The sequence below is a fragment of the Ananas comosus genome, linkage group 20 (assembly GCF_001540865.1).
Source record: "Ananas comosus cultivar F153 linkage group 20, ASM154086v1, whole genome shotgun sequence".
NCBI classification, from domain to species: Eukaryota; Viridiplantae; Streptophyta; class Magnoliopsida; order Poales; family Bromeliaceae; genus Ananas; species Ananas comosus.
The window spans coordinates 687,358-710,114 of record NC_033640.1 but is presented as its reverse complement, the minus strand read 5'-3'; the positions used below and the strand labels follow the sequence as shown (position 1 = coordinate 710,114).

The 22,757-nt window shown below is 37.8% G+C and overlaps 4 protein-coding genes across 5 annotated transcripts; 3 read left to right on the top strand and 1 right to left on the bottom strand.

Moving 5' to 3' along the window:
• Window positions 74–4,425, top strand: LOC109726021 (probable mitochondrial saccharopine dehydrogenase-like oxidoreductase At5g39410; the record flags this gene model as incomplete). The annotated part of the gene is given in 2 exon segments (XM_020255453.1): window positions 74–846; window positions 3,535–4,425. Coding segments are annotated over 2 exon segments (1,466 nt in total), but the record flags the coding sequence as incomplete, so codon positions are not given.
• LOC109725823 lies at window positions 6,609–7,153 on the bottom strand. The gene has a single exon (XM_020255198.1). It carries the CDS (start codon window positions 7,113–7,115, stop codon window positions 6,729–6,731), a length of 387 nt encoding a protein of 128 aa, XP_020110787.1. The 5' UTR covers window positions 7,116–7,153; the 3' UTR covers window positions 6,609–6,728.
• On the top strand, window positions 7,075–14,487 carry LOC109725822. 2 transcript variants are annotated; one of them, XM_020255196.1, is made up of 8 exons: window positions 7,075–7,196; window positions 9,767–10,468; window positions 10,593–10,697; window positions 10,834–10,965; window positions 11,142–11,238; window positions 11,349–12,061; window positions 13,932–14,039; window positions 14,126–14,487. In XM_020255196.1, exons 2-8 carry the CDS (start codon window positions 9,791–9,793, stop codon window positions 14,231–14,233), a joined length of 1,941 nt encoding a protein of 646 aa, XP_020110785.1. In that variant the 5' UTR covers window positions 7,075–7,196; window positions 9,767–9,790; the 3' UTR covers window positions 14,234–14,487. The 2 variants fall into 2 exon arrangements, with proteins under 2 accessions (XP_020110785.1, XP_020110786.1); XM_020255197.1 differs by lacking the exon at window positions 7,075–7,196 and having other exon boundaries at window positions 8,456–10,468; window positions 13,935–14,039.
• LOC109725831 (UV-B-induced protein At3g17800, chloroplastic-like) lies at window positions 16,313–20,373 on the top strand. The gene is made up of 3 exons (XM_020255206.1): window positions 16,313–16,575; window positions 17,667–17,950; window positions 19,387–20,373. Exons 1-3 carry the CDS (start codon window positions 16,387–16,389, stop codon window positions 20,177–20,179), a joined length of 1,266 nt encoding a protein of 421 aa, XP_020110795.1. The 5' UTR covers window positions 16,313–16,386; the 3' UTR covers window positions 20,180–20,373.

The following is a 22,757-nucleotide window of genomic DNA, read 5'->3' as shown; positions in this document are numbered from 1 at the left end:
GATCTTAATTGTCAAAAATGCCTGTAATTGAAGGGGTCCTTTGTAAAGTTTCACCTTCACCGGGGACACGTGACAACATAAATATCGCGCAACACCCCCTATAAAATCCCCTTTTCCCAAATCACTCCCTCTCTCGTACTCTCCCCACCCCCCAAATCCATGGCCTCCTCCTACTCCTCCTCCGGCGAGGGGGAGTCGCGAGTTCGACGTTGTCATCCTCGGCGCCTCGGGGTTCACGGGGAGGTACGTGGTGCGCGAAGCCCTAAAAGCGCTCTCGGCCCCCTCCTCGCCGCTCCGCTCCCTCGCCCTCGCGGGGCGCTCCCCCTCCAAGCTCGCCGCCGCGCTCCGGTGGGCCTCGTCCTCGTCCCCTTCCCCTCCCCCCTCGATCCCCCTCGTCCCCGCCGACGCCTCTGACCCCGCCTCGCTCCTCGCCCTCGCCCGCCGCGCCCGCCTCGTCCTCTCCTGCGTCGGCCCCTTCCGCCTCTACGGCGCCCCCGTCGCCGCCGCCTGCGCCGCGGCCGGCGCCGACTACCTCGACATCTCCGGCGAGCCCGAGTTCATGGAGCGCCTCGAGGCCGACCTCCACCCCCAAGCCCTAGAATCCGGCTCCCTCCTCGTCTCCGCCTGCGGCTTCGACTCCGTCCCCGCCGAATTCGGCCTCCTCTTCCATTCCCATCATTGGACCGCCCGTGGCGCGGTTCCGAATCGCGCTGAGGCCTACGTGAGCTTGGAATCGGAGCGCCGGATCGTCGGGAATTTGGGTACCTACGAGTCGGCGGTGCTCGGCGTCGCCAATGTGGAGAAGCTCCAGGAGCTGAGGAGATCCAGGCCTAGAAAACCTAGGCCTGTGGTATGCTAAAAATCCCTCCTTTTTTTGTGCCCCTCTCATTTTACCTATATATCAGAGCTAAACTTTCACGTTAGATTCAATTTCGTCGTGTAGCTATTTAGTTCATAGAGCTTGATCTTGATCAAATTCATACTAAGAGCTTCAATTCTATTGTTTGTGTCCTCTCTCTTGTGGGGTGTAGAATTATTAATTACCTCATTCTGTTGTATTGTATCTTCCTGATGTTTAGATGCAAACTATCCACTTCTTAGTTGCAATTGTGAACCTCATTGATTTTGTTAACAATTTGACCTTCCCTGCATGTTTGCGGAACCTCTCAGTTTTCTGACAGGTTGATTGCGCATTTACGCTGCGCACCATTCATAGGTTTGAGTATCGCGTCGTCGAATTCCTCACCTTTGTTTCTTTTACTAGCTTACTTGAATTAGATTTATCAAAAATGGATCAAGTTGTCAGAAAGGTTACAGACTCAAATGCTGAGTTAAAAGTGAACCTCATTGATTTTGTTAACAATTTGACCTTCCCTGCATGTTTGCGGAACCTCTCAGTTTTCTGACAGGTTGATTGCGCATTTGCGCTGCGCACCATTCGTAGATTTGAGTATCCCGTCATCGAATTCCTCACCTTTGTGGCTTTTACTATCCCTATGAATAGTTAACTCGAATTAGATTTATCAAAAATGGATCAAGTTGTCAGAACGGTTACAGACTCAAATGCTGAGTTTAAAAGTGCGGCGATTAAGTCGCACCTGAATATACAGGAACTACTCTATAATTTAAGAGTAAGATGATGAAGTTGCAGTGATCCATGTTATGTATTCATTCTTAATCCAGATTCCTGGCCCCCCGCCTCCGAAAGGACCTTTGATCGAGCATCAAAAAACCATCGGATTATGGGCGATAAAGCTGCCATCTGCAGACTCCGTAGTGGTCCGCAGAACCCTTGCGACTTTGACAGAGAATCCTCAAGGCCTTCCCGGAGTCAACGAATCGGAAGATTTCGCGGAGAAACGAAAGCAGTTCTGGTCGTCGGTGAAGCCCGCTCACTTTGGTGTAAAGATCGGTTCGAAATCTATTCTCGGCATGCTGCGGTTCATCTTCACCGGATTATTCATCGGGCTTCTCGGAAAGTACTCTTTTGGGAGAAAAATCCTCTTAAAATTCCCAGAAATTTTCTCTCTCGGCTGGTTTAGGAAAACAGGGCCGACCGAAGAAGAGGTGAGAAGCGCGACTTTCAAAATGTGGTTTATCGGTAAAGGGTATAGCAATCAAAGTGTTGCATCACAACCCGGCAGTAAACTGGATACAGAGATTATTACTAGAGTGTCGGGGCCGGAGATTGGGTACTTGACGACTCCGATAATACTCATTCAGTGCGCTTTGATTGTGCTGGGCCAAAGAGAGAATTTGCCGAAGGGGGGAGTGTATACGCCTGGGATCGTCTTCGGCCCCACCGANATATATAATAATTAATAGAGTCCGGCTACTATACTATTATGAGTATTAGAGTCCTCGTACTCAAATTTTAAAATTTTAAATCTCAAATTTTGTCCTGGAACTTTAATTTTTTACAATTTTACAAAACCCGCCATCTGTCGAGTAATGTTTGTGCTTACGAATAAATTTTACAGCATTTTATAAACTAACATACTTAGCAGTATTTAAGTATAAATTAAGAGGAAATAAGCATGATTTATAATTTTGAGATTGAAATCCAACCATTAATTTGTACTATTTGAAAGTGCTGTAAGATTTATTTGTAAGAAATGTATTTTCCTCCTCAATAATAATTGCACAACTAATTGAAAAAAAGTTAATAATGCTCAATAAAATTTAGATAAAAAAGTATAAAACTTATGTAAACTATGGTCATTTTGAATCAGCTAATCAACCTTTCGAAAGTTTAATTTTACTATTTAACCTCCTAATTTGTTTGATTTGAGCAAATCAACAATACTTCATAGTTGCGAAAATTATATAAAATATATTAATAAAATATATAAAAATAAATAACGCATTCAAATTTTGAAGTTCAAATATCGTTGATAGATTCAAATTAAAAAAATTAAAATAGTCTATAGTTGAGATAAATTTTCTCTGTGTTTACTTAAAATTTAACACCCCGTTTAGTTGGGGTTATCTCTCCTTTGTNATGTTTGCGGAACCTCTCAGTTTTCTGACAGGTTGATTGCGCATCTACGCTGCGCACCATTCATAGATTTGAGTATCGCGTTGTCGAATTCCTCACCTTTGTTTCTTTTACTAGTTTACTTGAATTAGATTTATCAAAAATGGATCAAGTTGTCAGAAAGGTTACAGACTCAAATGCTGAGTTAAAAGTGAACCTCATTGATTTTGTTAACAATTTGACCTTCCCTGCATGTTTGCGGAACCTCTCAGTTTTCTGACAGGTTGATTGCGCATTTGCGCTGCGCACCATTCGTAGATTTGAGTATCCCGTCATCGAATTCCTCACCTTTGTGGCTTTTACTATCCCTATGAATAGTTAACTCGAATTAGATTTATCAAAAATGGATCAAGTTGTCAGAACGGTTACAGACTCAAATGCTGAGTTTAAAAGTGCGGCGATTAAGTCGCACCTGAATATACAGGAACTACTCTATAATTTAAGAGTAAGATGATGAAGTTGCAGTGATCCATGTTATGTATTCACTCTTAACCCAGATTCCTGGCCCCCCGCCTCCGAAAGGACCTTTGATCGAGCATCAAAAAACCATCGGATTATGGGCGATAAAGCTGCCATCTGCAGACTCCGTAGTGGTCCGCAGAACCCTTGCGACTTTGACAGAGAATCCTCAAGGCCTTCCCGGAGTCAACGAATCGGAAGATTTCGCGGAGAAACGAAAGCAGTTCTGGTCGTCGGTGAAGCCCGCTCACTTTGGTGTAAAGATCGGTTCGAAATCTATTCTCGGCATGCTGCGGTTCATCTTCACCGGATTATTCATCGGGCTTCTCGGAAAGTACTCTTTTGGGAGAAAAATCCTCTTAAAATTCCCAGAAATTTTCTCTCTCGGCTGGTTTAGGAAAACAGGGCCGACCGAAGAAGAGGTGAGAAGCGCGACTTTCAAAATGTGGTTTATCGGTAAAGGGTATAGCAATCAAAGTGTTGCATCACAACCCGGCAGTAAACTGGATACAGAGATTATTACTAGAGTGTCGGGGCCGGAGATTGGGTACTTGACGACTCCGATAATACTCATTCAGTGCGCTTTGATTGTGCTGGGCCAAAGAGAGAATTTGCCGAAGGGGGGAGTGTATACGCCTGGGATCGTCTTCGGCCCCACCGATTTACAGCAGAGGTTGCAGGAAAATGGAATCACTTTCGATGTCATTTCGACCAAGACTGACCAGAATTAGCTGCTTTTCATCAGGTTTCAGCTCAACTCTTTTATACTTTGTTGTAATAAGACTCTCTCTCTCTCTCTCTATATATATATCTATAAGTTTCTACTTGTTTGGTGAAACCTTTTAATGTTAATAACTAAGAAGAATAGTTGTCAAAATAATTTCTGTGTTATCATTAAATAGTTTGTGCAATTCTCATAGGTTGTTTAACTACTTGCTTGATCCAACTAGTCCTGTTGTAGGGTGCAATATGTTTTGAGTAGTGTTATTAAGAGAAGCACTAGCGACTTTTCTCTGTAGCAGAATAAGAAACTCCAGATTTGTAGCTTCTGCAGTAGTTTATGCAATTCTTGTTGGTCATATTAGCTATTTTGTTTACTTGCTTGATCAAACTGGTCTTGCTGTAGGAGACAGTACTGTTTGAGTAGTGTTGTTAAGAGAAGTACTATCGACTTTTCTCTCTACAGTAGAATTGGAAGCTTCAAATTGTAGTTTTTGCTTCGAGACTCGATCTTTCTTTTCCTAGTTGAGAAACACTCAGATAGATGGCTACAGCTGAAAGCAGAAGCTAGATTAAACGGATGTTAAGACTAATTGTCACTTATCGACAATGTTTAAAGTGCCGTGGCACGGGGGCGTGCCGTTGTCTGTCTGGCACGGTACGGCATCGGCGCGTTTCCGTACTGACACATGGTATGCTTGCGTGCCGATGAATATGCATGACATTCTACTGCCACGTTTTGTCACGGACTTATTTTAGTTTTTTTGGTTACAATAAGCTCTTATAATATTATTTTGAAAGATTTAATCAAATAATTATAAATATTTGCTATATATGGCTTACTATACTCATTAATTAACATACTTGTAAGCTTTTTTGTATTTAAAGTATGACTATACCGGATTCAAAATAAAAATTTTTATAGATTAGAATTTTTAAAATGCAAAGATATCTTTCTTTCTTTTGATCACATTATAGTTTTTTTTTATAAAATATAAAAAATAATTTTTAAAAAGTATTTAAAAAATTATTTTTTATTATTATTTTTTAAAATTAGTAGATCTATAAAAAAAAATTAAACAATAAATTGTATGAAAATAAATTAAATAAATTTAAGTATCAATTGATTTAATTTGGTTTTTAATTTTATCAGTATTTTTAATCTTTTAGCGTAAAAATGAAATTTTATATTTAATGTGCCTCAAAATTTGTTTATTGAGTTCGATTTTGTTTTCCTAATTCGCTAAAAGTTTCGCGGCGCGATAAATTTGGATAAAATAATTTGTAAAGAAAAAATGAATGTATGTGGTTGAAACGGAAGGCTCGGGTCGATAGGATCGAATATGTAATTTAAAAATTTGCCTGTATATTGATAAACAAAAAAATTAAATTATAATTTTTTTGACTTGCCTAATAAATAGATCTTCGATTTGTAATGTCTTTAGGGAGGTGTAGGGTACCCAGAATAACTAAATTATAATTTTTTTGACTTGTCTTATAAGTAGATTTTCGATTTGTAATGTTTTTAGAGAGGTGTGGGGTACTCAGAATACTTCGGGTACCCCAAAAAATAAAACAAAAAAAAAGCAAAAAAAAAAAGAGCACAGTGCCAGCAGGGTAATGTGTCGCAGCACATTGCGCCGTGCCGTATTGTCTCGTGCGACACGGGGCAATGTGCTGCGGCACCCGGGGGGGGGTGGTGACCCCCTCTGTGCCGCGCCCCTTTCTTGGGGGCACGGTACGTGCCGCCCAGTGCAGTATTTTGATCCTTGCTTATCGGGCTGTTTAAGTCCATTTAATTTGTCTCTTGATTAAATATAAAGATGCATATCAAGAGATCTTGTAGCCTAATATCAACACTCTTTTTTAAAGCTTCTTGAAAAGGCCCATGTATTTTTTAACTACTGCTTACATGGTTATTATGTGGAAACTTTTGTGCATTTTAGTAGAGATATATGTTTCATATTAAGGACTATGATCACAACAGAAATGTAATCATCAATCATTTCATGCAGCATATTAAGTTTCACTCTCCACAATATATATATATATATATATATATATAGAGGACGTCGTTCGATTTTGACCGTTCATTTTATGCCCGTTTGATGGACTTTATTATGATTTCGAAAATTTACGAAATTTATTTTTTAGAAATTTCAAATACTCTAGATCATATTTAACAGAGTGGATCGTCGATTCGGAAGTTCTATTATCGAAAACAACTTANCAATCATTATTTCCACATACCTAACCAATAAGATTCCTTTTTGATTATCTTGTCCTTTATTGGTCCTACAATTTTGACCCATTTACACAAGTTGCGCATCACAAGATAATCAACAATATATCAATCATAACATTATTGATCCATCCAAAGGGTCACATCTAGTGCTGTAAAAAAATATTATTTTATAAAATTAGAAACTAGTCAATCACATAATAACATGTTTATTGAAACGTAATGTGAAAAGTTTGATAGATATTCAACGAAAAAATATATAAGAGCTCATTAATGGCGACATTGGAAGTAGCTCTCGCAGCCCCGCCCGGTGTACGGCCCGCCCCGCGCCGGGCACGGACCGACGCAGGCCGGTCGGTCCGGATTGAAGACCGTCCTCGGGTCGATCGTGGCGAGGATCCTCCGATGCGTCTCCACATCCAACGGTAACTCGACGCCCGCCTCTTCTTCTACTTTCCTCTCTAAGCTCGTGTCAGGGCTCGAGAAATATGCAGCAACGATAGCAGCAGCAGCAGCAGTCGCAGAAGTAGCAGCAGTGGTAGTGGCGGCAGTAGCAGCACCAGCAGCATCGAATGAACTCGCGCGGACGACGAAAGCGCCTCTCGGAATGAGCATAAAGGAGAGGAGCCATAGAGCTCTCAGTATTCTGCTCTCCATCACTCTTGCTCTTCTTTTGTGGAGTGATTCAACATTGGTTACTTCTGGGGTATATATATATAGAACAAGAGCAAATGCTAGGTAAATATGCAATGAGACCCCTCAACTACAGCTCGTTTTGACGAACATCCCCTATACCCCAACTTTCAATTTTTTTTTTTTTTTTTCCGTCAGTTGAATCGGAGATTTTATTAAAATCGGCAATTACATTAGCTATCGGGTTTCCGTTAAATCAGAAAAGCGAGAATTTCATAGCTGCAATTGAAGTAGTTGAATGTTCAGAAAATACGGATAGAGAGACAAAAAAAAATTAGTTAAGGGGCCATTTCGAAAAGACCTATAGTTGAGGGGGTTCTTCATACAATATATACCTAAAAATATTGAAAAAATGTGGTCCTTTGACCAATTAAAGTGTTTGGTTAGGGTTAGGGTTTGATAGAGATGGCTCTCCTACCATCATCATCATCATCATCATCATCATCATCATCATCATAATCATGTGGTGCTAAAGTGGGGTTTAAAAAAAAACATTTTATTTTAATGGACTTTAGCCACCTTTTAGAATATTAGCTGGTTGGCACTTCATCTCACTTTTTTGTTTTTTGTGTTTTGAGAGGTTTTTTACTTAAGTTTAGTGCACTTCAAAATAGAACCCAAATAGGTTACAATTGAGTTAGTACTTAATAATAACTTTTTTTTTCTTAAAAAAATTTAGAACTTGTGATTAAAAAATGTTACTAGTTTAGGGTGTGTTTGGTTCCACGTAAAACTGTGAAAAAATAATTGTCGGTGGAAAAAAAATTTTGTGGAAAAAAAATTTTACGTCATTTAGTGTTTGGTTTATTGAAAAAAAAAAAGGTTTTCTGTAAAGGATTGTTTGGTTGAAATAAAAAAAAAAAAGATAAAAAATTATTTAATATATTTTTATTATATATATTAATAATATATAATAATTAATAGAGTCCGGCTACTATACTTTTATGTGTAGTGGCTTTCCTATACTCATAAGTTTTTGGCCCTTAGTCCTTAGATTTATTTCATTGATCATTTCCACTCGTTAGATCATACTATTAAACCAACTACCCACTCTACCCTAGGGGACCACTATCATTCTAAGTGGGGATCACTATCATCCTAACCACACATCCCATCAATCAACGGTTAAAAATTTATGAGTACAAGGGGATCTATACTCATAAGAGTATAGTAGCCCCAGCTATAATTAATATACTATATATATTATTATTATAATATCTATATATATATATGTATATATTAAATATATTTAAAATTATAATAAACATAATACAAAATATATAAGATTTATATATTTATAAATATTAATAAATAATTATAATATCTCTATGTAAAAATAAAATACTATATATATATATATATATATATGTAAAGAGGGTGGTCCACCATGGACCTCCCTTTTATGCGGTCCACGAAGCCACTTATATATATATAAAGAGGGTGGTCCACTGTGGACCTCCCTCTCATGCAGTCCACGAGACCGAAGTGGCCTCGTGGACCCCGTGAAAAAGCCCCGCCCCATGGGCCGCGATTTTGGCTCCTTGCTCGGCGTTTTCGTTTTTCGCCGTTCACACGCGGAAAACGAAAATAAAAATTTTTCCTCAAATACGTAAGACTATTTTTCCCGAAACATTTTTTTACGGCGAAATAAACAAGTTGCAAATCATTTCTCCACCGAAAATTTCTTTTCCATCCATTTTTACATCAAACCAAACACCCCCTTAAGGTTTTATATACGATTTGCACTTTGCTAAATCGGATTGATGAAAAATGATACAATTTTCGAACTTGCGTATCGGCTTCTTATCCAAAAAGCCCCCACAATAGATGTTACTTTTATAATTTAAAAAGTTTCAGCACGAATTTTTTTGTTTTTTTATAATTTAAAAAGCCTAAAGCTCTCCAGGTTAACAACCAACTGTATTAGATAATACTTGTTATTGTAAAACTTAGGATTGGACTCATGGGTAACACATTTATATAGTTGTGTAGTTAATGCAATTTAAATTTACTAAAATTATTTAATTTCAAAAAGAATAAAAGCTAAAGAAGTTATTTTGGAATGACTTAGGCTTAGTTTGGTATTGAGATCTATCTAACGCTATTAGATAAAATTGAGTTGAGGAAAAAGTATATAGGGAGATGCTTCTGTGTTCTCCGGTGGGACTGTAAAATATATATCGTAACTGACTCATCGCGATATGCGAAATGCAATATTACGTACTATTTTTCCATCGTCGTTTCTCACCGCACGTAACGCAATCTCCTCGCAATCCCAAGCGAAGCCTTATAGTTGAGAGGTCTCCTTATGATTTGGTTGTGAAATTACGAAATTATAAACTATATAGCGGTAAAAAATTATGTTGTTTATTTTGAGGTCAAAAATTTGAAACCTATATATATCTGAATAAGAACTTAGTCCTGAACTTTAGGTTTAATCTATAGATTATAATGATTTTTTTTTTTTTTTTTTTTTTTGTAACCGTTATACTATATAGGGTGCACTTTGTAAAATTTATAAAAATTATATATACAAATTTATCCTAAAAAGAAATTTGAATTTATGAAAAAGAGTGAAACTTTTTTTAATGAGTTGTGTTGATTTCGCGAATTAATGGTATCGAGCCACGTAAGAGAATATGATTGGTCGGTCCATGGCCGACGTGGTGAACCGGGTTCAGGGAAAAAGCATACTCGATTGCCGCGAAAAGACTCTTTTCCCGCTCCATATCTTTCCCGCCAAAACCATTCCCCTTGTCCTTCTTCCTCGTCCTCTCCTTCGCCTCCCCGAAACCCTAAACCCTAGCGCTCGATCCCAATCCATGCCGAAGAGGAGGACGGAACCCTCGCCATCGCCATCGCCCTCCCATGGCGGCGCCTTCACCCGGAGCAGATCCGAGATCTTCCTCCACCGCACTCGATCCGGCCTCGCCCGCCCCGACCCCGCCCCACTTCGCCATCACCTCCTCCTCCGCCGCCTCTCCACCACCTCTCCACCACCCATCCATGGAGGAAACCTCGTCAAGGATCTGCGACTGAGGCGCGTCTTCTCCCCAGCCTCTGTCTCCGTCGAGGAGGAGGCTTCCCCGGATCGAACGGGTAAGATCGGATCAGGGGACGATTCGGTGGGTGAAGAGAGGGGACAGGGTGGGGTTGATGAGATCTCGAAGAGTTTTCATGGATCTAATGGATTTGATAATAGTTCAAATGAGAGCTCTGCGCCTGAGAGCGTAGTCGCTGTGGATTTTGGGATTAAGAGAGGGGATCTAAAGGATGGCGACAAGTTGGATTCAATTGATCCTCCGAAGAGTGGATCGGTGAGATTTTTGAATATCATCTATATTAAATATTTATGCTTTTGTGCTGTGTGCATTGCATGATTTGAACTTTCGAGAGCAAATTACGGTTAGGGTTTCATTTTATTACGTTGCATTGATACAGCGCGCTCCGCCGGAGTGTGTAATCGCTGTGGATTGTAGCATGAAGAGCATGGATTCAAAAGATGATGCGAAGTTGAATGTGATTGATTCTCCAAAGAACACGGAGGTGAGGTTTTTGAAGATGATTTGAATCCATACGTGCTTCTATTCATGTTATACATTTCTAGGCATAGCACAATTTGAACTTTGGAAAGCAAATTGGGGTTAGGGTTTCATATTTCTCACTTTTGGTGTTGAACCAGAGCACTCCACCGCAGTGTGTAGTCGCTGTGGATTTAGGAACGGCGAACATGGATCGATTGATGAAGGATTCTCAGAATGATATTAACGGCGGTGTAAAGTTGGATCCTTTTAGTCCTTCTAAGAAAAACCTTGTGAGCTTTCCTCCTGAACTGTATAACCCTATTCTATTATTTTTGACACAGTTTGAACTTTAGAGATAAAATTAGGGCTAGGGTTTTGTTCTTTCTATTCATCTGAATTGGATTATATTTGGCGTTCTTGTCTTGTTACTCCCGCACTATAATTTAATGGTAGAAATAACTTCCAGGGGCTTGCTCCATGCTCTAGATCGAAGCTGGTTCGGAATCCGAGCCTGTTTAGCTACCGGAGAATGCTTCCTTTTCTCACGGATCTCGATAAAGAGGGTTAGATTAAAATTTACTCTGTAGTTTTGCTTAGATCTAACCTTCTTGTTCACTCTTATGCTAATTTACAGCTCACTATAATCAGGGATCTCCTTATTTTGGTGTTGCAGAGAACCCTCCACGCGAAAATAAAAATCCTGCTGAAGTTGAAAGAATTGTACAGGAAAAACAGTTATCACCACCCGGAAATCTTCTATCTGATCAACCGCCTCAACGTAGCAGCTTAGGCGGAGTATCCTTAAATGAAGAATTGTGCACAAGCTCAGATTTTGTTGACAACCCATCAATGAATTCATGCAACGGACGATGTTTGGAAGTTTCTAAAATCGAATCTGAGGCCTCTCTTGTAGACCCCATTATCGAAGCACAGCTTCTTCACAAACCGGTTTGTTCACCTCCTACATTTTCGGAAGTCTTTTCAGTTCAGGAAATGGCTGGAAGCGCGCCATCCACTATAATTGTGCCGAAAGAAGGTAAAGCGGACTGCAAAAATACTGTTCCCACTATAGATATTGATCGAAGGTCAATAGTAACATCAAAATCAGATATAGTTCATTCTTCCGAAAGGCATCTCCTTTCTCCGAAGAGGGGGATTTTGAAGAGGCATACTAGAGGATGTAAGGGGGCATGCATGTGTTTGGACTGTGTTTCCTTTAGGATACATGCGGATCGGGCTTTTGAGTTCTCGAGGAAGCAGATGCAAGAGGCTGATGAGACAATAGCAGGACTAGTGAAGGAGTTGGCGAGTCTGAGAAATCTCGTGGAGAAGTCTATTTTGCCTTCAGTCGGCAGCGGAAGCTACGGCATTCTTCAATTCACTCAAGTGAGTTTTGTTCCTGCAATGTGTTCTTTATGAAACTAATCGTTCCTACTGCTGTGTTTTACTTAGGTAGTATTATAAGGAAATAACTCGGTATGATTTCCATCTCCACTTTTGCATAGAGGGGCTTACGCAGAGAACCGAAGATCGAGTCTATTAGGTTTCAGGTTGATTGTTGGAGTGAGTCTAATCTTTTCGATTAATTGAATCAATTGTTGTCTTATCTAGTCTGGATTGAGTCTGGTCAAGTTAGTTTCAAACATAGGTTCTGTTATTTTAGATTTAGTAAAGAGTTAAATTTTGAATTAGTTCTGATCAGTTTGGGAGATCACTAGACACATTTTAGGATAACAATCCCGCCACACGATTACTACTTCGAGTTGACTTGAGGTTGAATTGTTTGTCTGGAACAGGAATCAAACCTGATTCCTTGCTGTATCAGTGTCTGTGTTCATAAAAAAATAATTGAATATATTGTTCAAGGAAAAGAAGTGATTAGGCTCATGTGTCGTTACTAAGTACCTCATCGTTTCGCTCCTTGAAGAGCTCCATGCCCTTCGTTCGCTCGATGACGTTAATACTATCTGGGAGGAGCTGCGGGGGAAGGGGACACTAAACGGACAGTTTTAAGGCTTAGAGTCTTGTGGCGTCCTTGTGGTTAGACCTGGCAAATGGGCGGGTTCGGTGACCCGCGGGCGGGTTATTGTACCCGCGGGTTACTTGAGTATGGGTAAAATTTACTCGCAAATTGGGTAGTCAATATCTTTACCCATACCCGCCCGCTGGTGGGCGGGTGGGTATGCGGGTTACCCGCAAATTTTTTTTTTAAATGCAAAACACATATATATAAGTTTTAAAAGCGTAATATAACTCATTGTTTAAAATACCATATCATATAATAATAATATTTAAAGTCTTAAAGCAAAAATATTTCATAATATAAAAGACACGCAATAAGAAATTAGGATTAGAATTTTTAGGATGAGTAAATAAAAAATATATATTAATTAAGAAAATATATTTTATAACTAATAAAGATATGCGCAGGTATCCGTGGGTATCCATGGGTTACCCAAAATGTCCACTGCTTAATGGGTACCCACCCGTTTTATCCGTAATTTTTTAGGTTGAAAAAGTTGATACCCGTACCCGCAAATTTGTGGGTAACCTGCGGGTGCCCGCAAGTTTGGGTCAAGATTGCCAGATCTACTTGTGGTGGACAATTTGGGGTGGTAGTAATAATATTTTTTTTCGAAACCTATCCTTTGATGTTTTTTCTGCTGCCCATCGTGTTGAGGTACTGGCGAAGGAGTGGGCCGCATTCGGTTGAGCTAGGGGACGTCAGTGTTGTACCACCCACTCTCTCTACATGTGTTTGTGTTTCTTGTGTGTTTTCCAATTTCATCTTGTTAGTTTCTCTTCCTGAAGCCTGGCTAGCTGGCTGCCTTACTCTACGTAGCTAAATTTATCTTCTTATTGAATGAAGCATATAGCATGTTACCTCTTTCTCAACAAAATGAATACTAATATAAAATAATATGCACAACATCTAAAAACATAGGTTTTCACTCCTACATTAGATTTACCCCAGTTTACGAGATCTGCATACAAAACTACATCTGTTGGAAGGTTGCAGATTTTACAACTTCCTATCTTCTGTCTTAATCATGTGTTCGAAATAACAGCGGAAACAGAAATTGGAGCATAAACTGGTTCTTTAGGTTTCTATATGTTGTCAATAACAATAAAATCAGATTACAGTCCTAAAAGTATTCAGCACTAATCACAACAAGGTTGCAAGTGAATTCGAATTCAGAAATCAAAATTACAAACATATTAGAAGCTATACTCAACTAGTTTTTCCCATTTACAGCAGGATCTTATCCAAGGAGCTTGCCGACGAGCCTCTCGAGCGGAGGCGATAGCAAGTAACCGTTGTCGACAAATGTTTAATGATCTAAACGCACATTGCAGAATCCCTGTTAGCGATCTTCCCATAAACTCTCATTTCTTTTTTCAGTTATGTTTTAATGAAATGAAGCTGAAGTTTATGCATTTATCTTGCAGGGGCCAAGGGTGACTTTCGCGGATTGCGTAGAAGAACGGAAAATCACATCACCTGGGACGAACTGTAGTAAGTCTCTAGAGAAATTTATGTTCTATGGATCATCGTAAACTTTTTTGTTGATCATCTCTTCTTCTTGTAACTTGATTCGGAACTCGTAACACTACCAATGGTTTTATATCTATCGAAAATCATGCCGACGCTTGGTATGAAAGAATTTGTTTGTTTTCTACTGCTGCGAAAACCCTACTCTCACTTTGTGTTATGTTGTCTGAGTTCCTGTGAAGTTTTATAAATCAAAGCTAAAATGTGTAATTTTATGTACAGAGTCTTGGATTGCAAGCTTATGCTTTTGGTTCTTAAATTATGAAGTGTGTGATGTTCTTAAAATTCTAATTTATTAGAATTTTTACCTCAAACTTTTTTAAACTATTGCGATTAAATTTTACTGTACAATTTAGTTGATTGAATGAATGATAATATATTACTCGTATGGTAGTGGTGTAATTGACTTCAAAATTTGAATGTTTTATTTATCTTTATAAATTCAATTAACATACTTCATGTAATTCTTGTAGTTATAAATTATTAAAGTAAGTAATTGGCTTAAAATTTGAAGTCAAAGTAGAGTTAACCGACTCAAACTAAACAAATTGAAATGTTCGGTAACAAAATTAAAATTTTGAAAGATTAGATAGCTGATTCAATATGATCTACAGATCAGATAAGTTCGATGACTCGGGTTTCACAAATTATTATACTAATAAGAACACTTGATCTTAGCCAAAAGGTGAGAAATATTGAAAAAAAAGCCATTACCTATATTTAGGGATGCAAATGGATCTGGGCTGATGGAGCTTTCGTTTCAACCCGCTCCGAATGAAACTATAATAAGTTTTAAATTATATGAAATAATAATTATTTCTAAAAACTTAATATATTAGAGAATGATATTTTTATTTTTAATATTAATATTCAATATTCTCATTCACATCTTAAGATGATAATGCTAAGACCCTCACATGACTCGAATTCAAAATTTTCTGATTTGATATTATATTAAATTAAAAAAAATAGCAGCTATTTTTTAAAAATTTAAGTTTTTATAGGATAATATTTTTAATATTTATATTCAAAAATAAGTGAACAAAAAAAATATTCCATCCCAAAATTTACTCTCTTTTCTTAATTCGTTTGGATCTGAAAAAAAAAGAAAAGCTAAAAATTTTGAAAAATTTTAAATAGAATGATAAGTCAAAATAAAAAATAAAATAAAAATTAATCTGTTTCCTAAAACCTATGCCCCTGAGGTTAGGGGCAAAATCGACTTTTCACATATTAATCTCTGATCCAAAATGTTGCCCCAATCATAGCCATTGGTGGACCACGTCATCCACGCTGGGACAGTTTTTTTTAAAAAAAAGAAATGGTAAAAATGCACGAAGACCCCTAAATTATATGATTTTTAGTTAATCACTTGAGTTTTTATTTTTAAGACTTGAATATTTTAGCTACCTTAGTTGAAAATTTTTGATTAAAATTTTACGGCTGTGCAATCCATTAATGATTAATGATTAATTATTTTATATTTAGTTAGTACAAAAATGATACAAAAATCGTCAAAATTTTGATGGAAATCCATAATTTCTTAACTAAAATTATTTATTTTTTTTAAAAAAACTTCAAAAACTACCCCTATGGTTTTGTCCTTTCTCATTTTAGTATCCTATGATTTAAACGGTATCACTTTCGTACCCCGTGGTTTTATTTTTCTCTTTTTGTTATTTTTTCCACTAATTTTTTTGTTAAATCAATGACAAAGATAAAATTAAAGAGAACTAAAGTGAATATTCGATAGACTATAGGTGAGGTATCTGAAAATTTTTATATTTGATTTAACGAAAAATTAACAGCGGAGGTGACGAAAAGAGAAAAATGAAACCACATATACTAAATTGATACACTTTAAACCACATAGTACTAAAATGAGAAAGTGCGAAATTACAGGGGTGGTATTTAAAGTTTACCCTTTTTTTAAAAAAAATATTTATAAGTTGATGCGTCCAATTTCACAAAAGTTCAGAGTTGAGAGGGCCTCCATACAATTTCACCAAAAAAATAAAAATAAAAATAAAAATAAAATCCAAAGCCGGCGACGACTGCGATTCGTTGCCGGATCCTTCTTATCCTCTCTCTCTCTCTCTCTCTCTAATCCATTCTCTCTCTCTCTCTCTCTCTCTCTCTGTTAGGGTTTGGGTATGTGATGGATCGCGTCGCGCTCTTGAAGAGGCCACCACCGCCGCCGCCATCGACGCCGCAGCCCCTCTCCGAAGCCCTAACCCCATGGGCGAGGCTCGCGGGGTCTCGGTCTCGCCATGTCCCTCGCACCAGCTCTTCCCCCAAGCTCCGATCCCTCGGCTCCTCTCTCTGCGTCTCCTTGTCCTCCCCCAAGGTTCTAACCCTAGCCTCTTGATCCGATTTTGGTTTTTAAGTCGCCACCTTTTTGGGTTTTTATGGTAGAGAACTGGGTCGAGTTCGTGGGCGCGCACAAGGTGTTCGAAGAAGTGGCCCTGTAGTTGGTCCCTCCTTTGTTACAATTCGAAGTTTCCGGGTTTTTTTTCTTTTAACTCTTTATAATCTCCAGGAAAGATGGATATGCTTATTGTGCTAAATGTGGAGTTTTTAAGGAACAAAATTTTAGAGGATCACGAAATTGGGAGCTTCTTTTGATGCCAATATTTTGATTTTTATGCTCTTACAATGGGCGAAGATGAAACCTTTGTGCGGAAGGAGCAAGTTTCCAATCCATTCTGTTGATCTGATTTATTGTAAAAGACGCCAATTTTGGGTTTGTGTGGTGGAATATTCGATAAATTCGTAGATGGATGCAAGCTGTTTGAAGAAATTATGGATCTTTGGTGCTAACCACCGGTTTCCAAAAGCTCGAGTTATTAGAAAAGGGCAACCGATTCACTTAAAAAATTATGGACATAGTGCCTATGGGTCAGTTGTGATTTTGGCCTCCGCCGCATTGGCAAAATGCTGGCCCATTTAAGCCAACGATTATAATCTTGCTTTTTTTTAAAAAAAAAGAAAAGAGCTGGTTTCTTCTTCTGTGAGCTTTTGATCTTATGATAAATCTGGGATTTTAGATTTTTAGGTTCTTTTGGAGGTTTTTTGACTGCCAACATTTCATCTTCATTATATTTAAATAGTGCACGTGGGGGGATAGATACAAATAATATGGAGAAATGGGGTTTTAAAGAAATTTTTTGGTCGATCGCCTAGTTTGTAGCATATTTTAGGCATTGGATATCTGATTTATCTTCTTAGAATAAACTAACATGCAACTACCTTGATTGGAGTATAATTTCTTAGTAGAAATGTTTGTCTGAGTACAGAAAATTGGATATTTTGTTAAAGAAAGTGTACAGAGACTCCATGGACTGTAGTCCATTTGGAAATAAATCTTCCAAATTTTACACTTATTTCATCGACGCCCTCTTAATTTTTCTTTTGGGTGTATTTTCATGTATTGTATAGGGAATTTCTAAGCTTCGTCAGAGCTGCAGTTTTACTAGTAGAAGGGCCCCACTATTTAGTACGGTTGCTAGTGCGGAGTCCAATGGGCGTGAATCTCGAAGTATTGGTACTCCACTTGAGCCACAATCGCCAGAAGGGAGCTTCTTGTGTGGTGTATTAAAGAACCAACCTCATATTTTTCCTATTGCTGTGGAAGAACAGCTGGAGGAGTTGGCTTATCAAAGGGAAAGTGCGTTCGCTCGCCACAAGCGTAGTATTGGCTCGGAAGAATCATGCCTTCATAGGTTAGTAGCATTTATGTTGTGGATGGTCTCCTTCTCGGGATTTACTTGCACATGTTTGTAATTTTACCTTGAATAATTCTCCCTCTTAGTTGCCGCTTATTATTTCATCCGTTATGTTTCTGAATTCTTTCAAACTTACTCAGCAGTGTTTAGTCTCATGGGTGAAGGGGAAAAAAAAAGCTCCAGTTTTTTTAACATGGTTTTGATGGCATTACAGAAGTCAATTCAATAACAAGAAGAGCATTGATTTATGTATTGAATTTTAGACGTCTTTTAGTAATTCTACATTTTTGCATCAAAATATATTATAAAAAGAGAAGGAGAAGAAGTTAAAACTTGGAGAAAGAACTTTACGAAGCCAAATTTTGGTAAGCCCGATGCCCTTAATGATGGATTGGTCTGAGTCATGTATCATAGGCATCCAATTTAGGTTAACTATTTATCGTTTGGGTTCTTTAACTTTGGGTTATATTATGTTCTTTAACTATTTATCGTTTGGGTTCCTCTACCTATTTATGCACCAATATTAATGAGTACCAAAAAAAAAAATGTTCTATATTTTTGGGAGTCTTTATTAGGATAAAGTTCCAAAGTAGCAGTTTTGATGCAAGGGACTTTATCCTGGCTATTTAAGGAAACTGAACAATCCATTTAGACCCACAACAGCAGAACCTGGTATGAATTAAGCAGCTCGGTCAATAGAACAATGCAGTGGCTTAAAAGTGCTTTTCTTCGCAAGGAGAAACACTTGTTGTGCTTTCTGGTAGAAGAGAAAGCAGGAAGCAGGCCCTAGTATCGAGTAAAATTGGCGCTATCAGTCACTGAAGTTGCCCAGATTCAACACCTGTTTCTTCATCTTATGAAGTAGCAAATTCATGTATTAATAATTGTTGTCTTCTCAAAATGTCCATGCCACAAAAGCTCTAGAAGGGTAAGATTGCAATTTGCACAAAATGCAACAGTTGAGGACTCAATTGTAACAGTTGGAATTTTCTGTGGGTCAAACTGAAACTATATACAGCTATTGATGTAAATTCCAGCTTCTTCCTTTCGCAGTTCGGGTTAGAGCTTTGCAGGATTACTATAGATGTCTTTGGATCTACATAGTACTATATATTGTTTAACAGTACACTGATATGTTCTTGTATCCACATCCTATGGCTTTATTAGGCATTGGAGGCGTCCTGGAAATAGTGTTTATGATTCTAAGATGTTTTTTCAGTTTCCGTAGTCATTCAAAGCATACCTTTCTTGTATTTTTTTTTTCTCTTCTCTGTACCAAATCAGAAGAGGTATAAAATATCTCTCATCTTTTGATATGTAATGATATCATCTTTCCTAGATATCCGTATTTCCCATTTGATATTTCGTAAGCATTCCTCAATGTTTAAATTTGTACAACTAAGTGATCCTAACTTACGAGTTATCAAATCCAGGAGAATTGCAGAAATGAAGGACAACGAGTGCCAAATTGCCGTCGAGGACATCATCTACATGTCAATTGTCCACAAGTTCTCCGAAATCGAAGTCCCCATGGTTCCCAAACTCTCCAAATTGATCACCAACGGAGAACTGGAGATATGCCCATCCAAGGACACGAGTTTAGAATCCGTCCACCAGCCAGAAATCTTAGAACTGGTGAGAGAGCATCTCTCGAATATCCTCAAATGGACTCGTCAATCCAACTCGATCGAGATCAAAAGGCTTCAATTCGGCCGTCACTACGCCGCATCCATAATGTACGGGTATTTTCTCAAGTCCGTTTCTCTGCGGTTTCAGCTCGAGCTTAGTCTGAATCCAATTCAAGAAGTGCTTCCTCTCGACTGCTTTGCGAACGCTCGAAGTCAAAATCCGCATAAAAAGAAGCAGGAGAACTCTATTCATCTCGACTATTCTTTCGACACGGCTACGACTTCTTCTACTTCTCCGCGCTCTGGTTCGGATTTAAGACTAAAAGCTTCGGCACTGAGGGGTTACGTGATGGGATTCGATTCGAAGGTACTGCAGCTCTGCGCGAAGCTGCGGTCACGGGAAGCCGTCAGCGTGATCGAGAAGCACACCTGGGCTTTATTCGGAGACGGCGAAGATAAAGAAGCTGAGAGCAATGAGGTAGTAAGAGTTTCGCCCTCCGGATTGAAGAGGCTGGTTCTGGAAGCTGTTGCATTTGGTTCCTTTCTATGGGATGTGGAAGATTATGTTGACTCTGTTTATAAGCTGAAGGAGAGCTGAGAGAAAAAGCAGTTTGAATTAGATTTAATCTGCTTTTTGTAAACAGAAGCTAAGAAAAACTGGTAGTTCAGATTCTGTAAATAGAAACCTGTACTAGAACTAAAGGTTTTGTTTAAAAGTGTAAGAGTAAAAAAGGACTAGAACTAAAGGTTTGATTCTGTGTACGCTAGCAATAATAACTTGTTGGATCCAAACCACCGGCCCAAAATGTTTAAGCCCAGTTATTATTACTAATATGTCCGTTGCTTATAAATCCATTAGACTCTCCTATATTATCCGATATGAGACTATTGGGATGTCACTATTGGGATGTTATATACTCCCCTCGTTTAGGTTTAGGTCCTGACGTTCTCGTCAGTCCGACCCAATCATATATATGGTCCCAGGTTCATATGGCGATGTAAGATTTATCTCACACTTTCGGCTGGTTACCAGGCTCTGATACCAAATGTAACGATCCTATTCGCTAGCAATAATAACTTGTTCGATCCAAACCATCAATCCAAAATGTTTAAGTTCAGTTATTATTACTATTGTGTCCGTTATTGATAAACCCATCAGACTCTTCCCACATTATTCGATGTGAGATTTTTGGGATGTCACAAGCACTATAGAACTAAAGGTTTGATTTTGGTCCTCAACTTTGAATCATCAGTAAATTTGATTTAAAATCACTATTTTAACTGGTGAAAATTGTGTGCTGGAGAAAGAAATTTGAAAACAAAAAAAAAAAAAGAAAGAAAAAGCTGAGGGTGTGATTTCATAGTCGTCTAAAGGTGAGGGGGGTCCCAGTGCATTTTTACCTGAATTACCTGAATTATATTGCAATTTGTCTTGTTTCTTTAGTTCAAAAGCAATTGTTCTTGATAACAAAACTAGTTTATTATAACAAATTCTTTAATCCACATATCAAATTGAGCTTTTCTTTTTTCCCCCCTACAGGTACATGTGTGAGTGTGTGTGTGTTTTTTTTATTCTTCTTTTTTTTAAAAAAAAAATAATTTAAGGTTGTTGTCACCGAAAAATTCTAGAATGCAATGGGTATATTGGTGATGTGGCGTAACAAATCAATTAAATATCTCCTTTTAGAGATATATGTCCTATCATAATTATAAAAAAATATTTTTTATTATACTTTTGTTTTTTTTCTGAGAGATAGGTAGCACGCTACCCGCTTCGTTTATTTTATTTAGAAATAAACTTAGCTGAAAATGTAAATCAACTAAGATTCGAACTTGGGTCTCAGGTACCAACCACCAAACCCTTTGTCACTTGCTCTAGGGACGGTCGGTTTTATTATACTTTTGTTTGAAAAGAAGAAATATGATTGGTTTGTTATCGATGACGTGGTGCTGACTGTGTAGAATTCCTCGTTGTCACTAGAGATGTCAACGGGTCGGATTTGGGGCGAATTTTTAAAAATCCGAACCCGAACCCAAACCGGACTCCAAACCCGAGACCCGAACCCGAACTCGAACCCGACGGATTTTAAAAATCCATATTCAAATCCGAACCCGAACAAAAATCCGAAACCCGAACCCGAAAATTTGTACGAAACATTATTTTTTTTTCAATATTTCAAAATATATTATATTAAATCTAAATTTTAAAATACAAATTCAAATTAACATACATATATATATATATATATATATATATATATATATATATATATATATATATTATAATACAAAATAAATTCGGGTTCGGGTCGGGTACAATCAAAATCCATATCTGAGTCCATATCCGTCGGGTTTCTATTTTTGATATTTATATCCGAATCCACATCCATATCCATCGGATATATCCATTTTATTCGGATTTGGATTCGGATAAAATTTCGGATACCCCTATCCATTGACATTCATAGTTGTCACTGTGTTCAAGTCTCATTAGATTCCATTCCAAGATTCTAGAATCTTTTACATGTTCAAAGTCATATGAAAAACAGCTAAATGTCCAATCAAAATTTAGATTTGTAATAATTACTATGTGTAGTTGTCATTAGTCAATTTAGCTTAATTACATCTAGTAGTTAAATTTTATTCATCTAATTTGACCGAACTTGTGCATGAAGTCAAAACTATTTTTCGTTCGATTGAGACCCTCTCAACTTTTGATTCCTGTATTTACGCAATTTTTCACCTAATAAATTTTGAACTTTGTTAATTTCAATGGTGATTCTATTAAACTCTACTACTTATGCACTTTTTAGCTGATGAAACTGTAAATTTTATTAATGTTTAACAGATAACGAAACCGTAGAAAATAACTCAAATCAAATTTAAAAAGAGTGCCAATCAAAGAAAAAAACCAAAAAAAAAACCTCTTATTTCAACCAAGAGAAAGAATATAATAAACAACATGAATATTTAATAATCTTAATACCCAAGAAATAGACTCAATGGAATGTTCTTTGACTTTTATTATGTCGTGTGTTCAAGGGAGTCTAATTCAACATTCCAACATGAAACCATTGTTTCAAAGGAAAAAACCTTGTACTAGTTTTGCAGGCCTATGACTCATTCAACTATAGAACAATTCCAAAGAAAATAAAAAGAAAATTCATCTTCTTCTC

Bases quoted from the DNA above. Each gene is read 5' to 3' on its own strand.
- LOC109725823 (XM_020255198.1), bottom strand. From the start codon at position 7,115: ATGGAGAGCAGAATACTGAGAGCTCTATGGCTCCTCTCCTTTATGCTC.
- LOC109725831 (XM_020255206.1), top strand. From the start codon at position 16,387: ATGGATCGCGTCGCGCTCTTGAAGAGGCCACCACCGCCGCCGCCATCG. The intron at 16,576-17,666 runs GTTCTAACCCTA...TGTATTGTATAG, and splicing joins TCTCCTTGTCCTCCCCCAAG to GGAATTTCTAAGCTTCGTCA. The intron at 17,951-19,386 runs GTTAGTAGCATT...TATCAAATCCAG, and splicing joins GAAGAATCATGCCTTCATAG to GAGAATTGCAGAAATGAAGG.
- LOC109725822 (XM_020255196.1), top strand. From the start codon at position 9,791: ATGATTGGTCGGTCCATGGCCGACGTGGTGAACCGGGTTCAGGGAAAA. The intron at 10,698-10,833 runs GTGAGGTTTTTG...GTGTTGAACCAG, and splicing joins ATTCTCCAAAGAACACGGAG to AGCACTCCACCGCAGTGTGT. The intron at 14,040-14,125 runs GTTAGCGATCTT...TTTATCTTGCAG, and splicing joins ACGCACATTGCAGAATCCCT to GGGCCAAGGGTGACTTTCGC.